General features: G+C 37.9%; 1 protein-coding gene across 1 annotated transcript in view; it reads left to right on the top strand.

Moving 5' to 3' along the window:
* The window catches only part of LOC121812577 (obscurin-like), a 31,063-nt gene extending 26,039 nt beyond the window's left edge, over positions 1-5,024 (top strand). Inside the window, exons 4-8 of the mRNA XM_042215148.1 lie at positions 1,101-1,370; positions 2,653-2,928; positions 3,028-3,303; positions 3,452-3,751; positions 4,615-5,024. Of these exons, the coding sequence (XP_042071082.1) occupies positions 1,101-1,370; positions 2,653-2,928; positions 3,028-3,303; positions 3,452-3,751; positions 4,615-4,925 (1,433 nt within the window). The 3' untranslated portion in view covers positions 4,926-5,024. The remainder of the gene's footprint in view (positions 1-1,100; positions 1,371-2,652; positions 2,929-3,027; positions 3,304-3,451; positions 3,752-4,614) is intronic.
* Positions 5,025-5,533: the final 509 nt, after the last annotated feature.

The following is a 5,533-nucleotide window of genomic DNA, read 5'->3' as shown; positions in this document are numbered from 1 at the left end:
ATTAATTGCAACATAAGTTATGAATCATTTTACAACATTTAAAGACAGGAAACCATTTTTACATGCTTTGATTTTTCACACCTAGATCACTGAAACAGTCTCATCAAACAATCAGATGAATGAATGCAGACCAACTCAGACACATCACATCACATCACATCACATCACATCACATCACATCACATCACATCACATCACATCACATCACATCACATCACATCACATCACATGGGATTACACCTGTCCCACTGTTACACTGGCTCCCAGCATGTTTTCAAACTGATTTCAGGATTTAATTATTTGCTTTTAAGGTGCTTCATGGCCTGGAGTCTGACATGGAGTCAGTCACTTCCTTTTAATTTGTTTAAGTAATATTTTCATGAGATGAATTCTCCAGTTTTACTCAACATGTTAATGTTCTTTGAACTGTGTTTCTGTTTTCTACATTTGTCACTTTTGTTTGTTTATTCTTTTGCTCCTATAAAGAGTTGTGAAATTTTGAGTTTGAAAAGTTTTGTATAAAGTTGTCATTACTGTTACATCCTGTCTTTGGGGACTAGTCTGTTCTTCTGTTTCTCTTTCTGACAGCAGGATTACTTGGAGAGATGGAAATAGAAAAATAGAAGAACTTCAGTTTTGTTGTGTCTACTTTAAGATTGTGAGATTAAGGATCGGCCTTGACAGAGTAACTTCTTCAAGAGCCTAACTAATCCTGGGATTTAAAAAAAGTCTCTCCTCATCCTGTTTCTAGATTTAATCTAAAGTGTTTTCTTGTTTATCCACACTGATTTGTTTATACACCTCAAAGATCGCATCTTTGTGAAAGTAAATCAGACTTAAGACAACTCATTAAAAAAAATCAGTAACTTTTTGGAATATAAATAAAAGATAACTGTACAAAGTAAATACTGATACATTTTACAAAAAGTGTTGTGTTACAGTTTGAAAGCTATAGATAGTTTTATTGTGACTTTGTTTTGATGTTGAGTCTTCAAACTGTTTGTCTGTGAATCAGCTGTTTTGCAGTGACTCTACTCTTATGTTATAAACAGCAGAGTTATTCTGTGTCTCTTTTCCTAACTGGATCATTCTTATGTGAGCAGTTCCCAGTAAGCCCACTGTGACCCTGCAACCACCCTGGACTCAGATATACAGCGGTGAGACAGTCACTGTCAGATGTGAGATTCAGGGAAGTGAAGGAGCTCAGTGGACGTATGAATGGAGACAAGGCCAGGTAAACACACCTCCAACATCCAATGAATACAGAATCAGCAGCGCTGCTGAGTCTGACAGTGGAGGATACAGCTGCCGGGGCACAAGGACCTATATGTTAACAGAGTGGAGTGATACCATCACACTGACTGTATCATGTAAGTTGGAGATCTGCTTTATCAATTAGTAAGAATCTGTTGTTCTTGCAGCTTTGTAGCTGTTTCATTTGTGCTGCTCAGTAACATATTTTGAAAAGCATCTTTTTATTCACAGTGAAGAGAACAAAACATATCAGAGTAACTTCTCTGCTGTGCAGCTCTAATACATGAAGTGCAGAACAAATGCTGAACCTGCTTCAGCTGCTCCACCACATCCACTAAGAACAACAGTTACATCCAATATTTTCACTTCTGTATTTGTGTTATTTTTATTTTTATTACTCCCTGTTGCACCAACATATGATGCAGTTACTTCAGTTGTTTTTAGCATGTTGTCTATTGTTGAAATGATCTTAGAGGTTTCAGGTTTTAGTTAAAGAGTCTGGTGACAAACACACACTGGATCTTTTTCACTTAATGAACCTCACCTCTGTCAGTGCGCCCCAGGGTGACTGTGGCTACAATGTAGCTTGCCATTACCAGTGTGTGAATGTGTGTGTGGATGGGTGGATGACTGAATGTGTAATGCGCTTTGGGGTCCTTGGGGTCTAGTAAAGCGCTGTACAAATACAGGTCATTTCATGAACTCTGAACTGCAGACGACAATATGGCCTCATTTTGTTTGACGCTGGTCTGTGCTGGTATGTTATTACTTTAGGCTAATGATATTTAATGAGTATAGAAATTACTCATAATCATCTCACAGACAAAACATTATGTGCAGCTACTTTCAGTACCATTGATATTTATTTAGAGTTTTTTCTCTAATTGATCTTTCTGAGTTAGCTTCAGTAATTACTTCCTCCAAACCATCGATGTGTCTTTTAAAACCCATTCTGACACATCTGTGCACATCGACAGAAAATGTCAGCTTCCACAGCAAAAGAATATAAAACACACTTACTAGGTCTCATCTTAGCTATCAGAGGCTTCAACAGCAGATTTAGTAAAGAACACAAGGACATAGCATGCTAAGTACAATCAGATCATATTAACCTGGGTTACTTTCTCATTACAGATGAATTAACTAAGTCATGCTTCAAATTAATGAGAATAAATGAACTATGCATTTATTAATTAATTTTAAATACACTGAAGTAAATTTAAAAAAAACTTTGCTGTGCAGATCAAAACAGTATTTCAGAGTATTTTGTGTCACACACTTTGTTATAGCTTCACTAATAAAGTTTTGTGATATTTGATCATTCTCATGTTTCCATCTTTAAATTGTTCTGATTCAGTCATTTTTACTTTTATGTTCTTCTTCTAAACTGAACTGCAGCCAAACCAAAGGCTGAACTGAGAGCTGATAGGACAGCTGTTCCAGTAGGGGGCAGTGTGACCCTGACCTGCTCTGTGAGCCCATCATCATCATCATCATCATCATCATCATCATCTGGATGGAAATACTACTGGTACAGAGATGGGAAATCTTATCAACCTGTGACAAATGGACAAATCAGTGTCTCAGAGGGAGGACTCTACAGCTGCAGAGGAGGAAGAGGAGAACCAGTTTACTACACAGAGGACAGTGAGTCAGTTTGGATTGACACAACTGGTGAGTTCAAACTTGAACTTACCACAAAGCACTACATCTGATGGTATTTGAACCTTTTGTCATTCATGTGTTTTTATTGTACTTTCTTGAACATAACAGTCTCAAACAGGCCTGTTGTGACTCTGCATCCAAACTGGTCTGAGATATACAGAGGAGAGACGATCACTGTCAGATGTGAGATCCATGGAGGAGACACTGAGTGGGATTATGAGTGGGAAGCAAACAGCATCAGAAAACCTCCAAATCTAAATGAATACAGGATTATTTATGCTTCATCATTGAACAGTGGAAACTATCGCTGTAAGGGCAGAATGAAAAGTTCACAGCATGAAACAACAGAGTGGAGTGATTCAGTCACACTGACAGTTTCTGACAGTAAGTCATGTTTGCTTTAAGCTGTTTGAACACTTTGTAAAATGTGTTTCTGTTCATATAGACTGAGATTATTATTCTTTGTATAAACTGAGCTCACTGTTCAGAGACTGTACTACATGTTCACTGAGAGAAAATCTTTGTTGAACAGATGAACCCCGTCCTGTCCTCACTGTGTCTCCATCATGGCTGAGTCCTGGAGCCTCAGTAACTCTGAACTGTGAGGTTGAACATCCGTCTGCAGGATGGAGCTTCTACTGGTATAAAGCTGTTCCTGATCTATCAGAGAAATCCTCCAGTTATGAGCTGCTACCTGATGGCAGTGGGACTGCACAGGACTCCTACATCATTCATGGACAGACACACACAGCAGGATATGTGTGCAGAGCTGGAAGAGGAGACCCAGAGTATCACACTGATCACAGTCAACCAAAGTTTGTCTGGTCTGCAGGTCAGTTTGTTTCTCTCTAATAAATTATGTCATCACTTTAATTCACCATTATTTTCTTGCAGCGGCATGCTGACATTGAAATCTGATGTCCAATTACAATTAAATTGCATTAAATGATTATACTTAAGTTTCCTCAAGAAGGATTAAATTGAATCTCATCCTTTCTCACTACATTCAAGTAAACTGAGCTTCAGTCTGACACTTCTGTTGTTGTTCAAATTCTTCCTTGTTTGTTTCTCACAGAGTTAAACAAGGATGAATTTTGTCTCCAGGTCTTTTTAATCTTCATGTTGATGATTAGAAAGTCTGTAAAGCTGGCAGCACTCCTGTGAAGCACATTATGTACACAGATGATCTCGTGGTCTCAAGCAGCTCCTTCCCAGCTTCTTCTTCTATTGCTATGAAAAAAGATATCAGACATGATGCCTGTAAAGTGCTGTCATGAGTTGTAGAAGCAAAGAGAACAAACATTTAAGATCTGCTGATGTTAAACTGTCTGATAATGATCTGACTGTTTGTAATAAGGTCACAAATGTCAGACATCTTATTACATGACTGATGGTGAAGATATTTGCTTGTGCAACAACAAACATGCACGCTGTGGACAAACTGTAGGAAAGCAGGTTTACAGAAACTTCTAATGTTGCTTCTAATGATGCTGTGAGATTATTACTGAGAGACCCAGATGGTTCAGTGAAATCTTTCCAGCTGCAGGAGTCACAACATTTAAATCTGTATTAACAAATCTCATTCATAGATTTATTTGCAGTTATGGTGGGTTTAGCAAGAACTATTTTTTTCTTTGTGATATTTTGAATCCTAACATCTGTGATCTTTGTCTCTTCACTGCATGTTGTTTCCAGATGTTCATTCAGCAGCGTCTCTCACAGTGAGTCCTGACAGAGTGCAACACTTCACCTCTGACTCTGTCTCCCTGACCTGTGAGGGAAACTTCACTGAGTGGAGAGTGAGGAAGTTCTCTGAGGACGGCCGACTCTCTGACTGTAGGAGAATGACTGGATCCACATGTGACATCTACACATCAAAGTCAGATACTGCAGTGTACTGGTGTGAGTCTGGATCAGGAGAGTTCAGCAGTGCAGTCAACATCACTGTACAGAGTATGTTATTATACATTTACTTCTTGGATCTGAATGATTTAGACGTCACATGAACATTTGTCCCAGCTTTGCTCTATGTGAAGTAATTCTATGTGGCAAAACAAACAAAACTGAGAATTTCAGATGATTTTAGGCTCCAAGGCTTCAAACAATATTCTTGGTTTTTGTTCTCTAATTAAATGAGTATTTTATATTTTCTCCATCATAATGAAACTCTAAAAAGCTCAACATCTCTGTCATCACATTAGATAAACTTTTATTGTCTCCATTCAGAGTAACTTAGGGAAACACATCATGCAAAAAACAAACAAAAATGCAAACACTCACCCACAGTTTCACCCATAATGATTCAGCAATTGTACTGATAATATTTGACTCCTGCAGGGAAGACTAAACACTGAAATGTTGTCACTTGTTCAAACTTCTCTCCAGTCATTGAAACCAGGCTGAGATCTCCAATAGATCTTTCATCAAAGATCGTTATAAATATGACGATTATTTTTCTTTATATTTAACACGGTGTGTTTCTTATACCACTGCACAATCACTTCTGATTTCCACAATTTTTTTTAATATAATATGAAAAGAACAGGAGATCTCACACAGCCCTGTGAGACTCTTGTTCTTATAAATTGTATGTGTGAACAAGCAGAACTGACTT

The sequence above is a fragment of the Haplochromis burtoni genome, unplaced genomic scaffold (genome assembly GCF_018398535.1).
Source record: "Haplochromis burtoni strain Fernald_Lab_line unplaced genomic scaffold, NCSU_Asbu1 Contig_663, whole genome shotgun sequence".
NCBI classification, from domain to species: Eukaryota; Metazoa; Chordata; class Actinopteri; order Cichliformes; family Cichlidae; genus Haplochromis; species Haplochromis burtoni.
The sequence above is the reverse complement of the archived record's forward strand: the minus strand, read 5'-3'. Positions and strand labels throughout refer to the sequence as shown.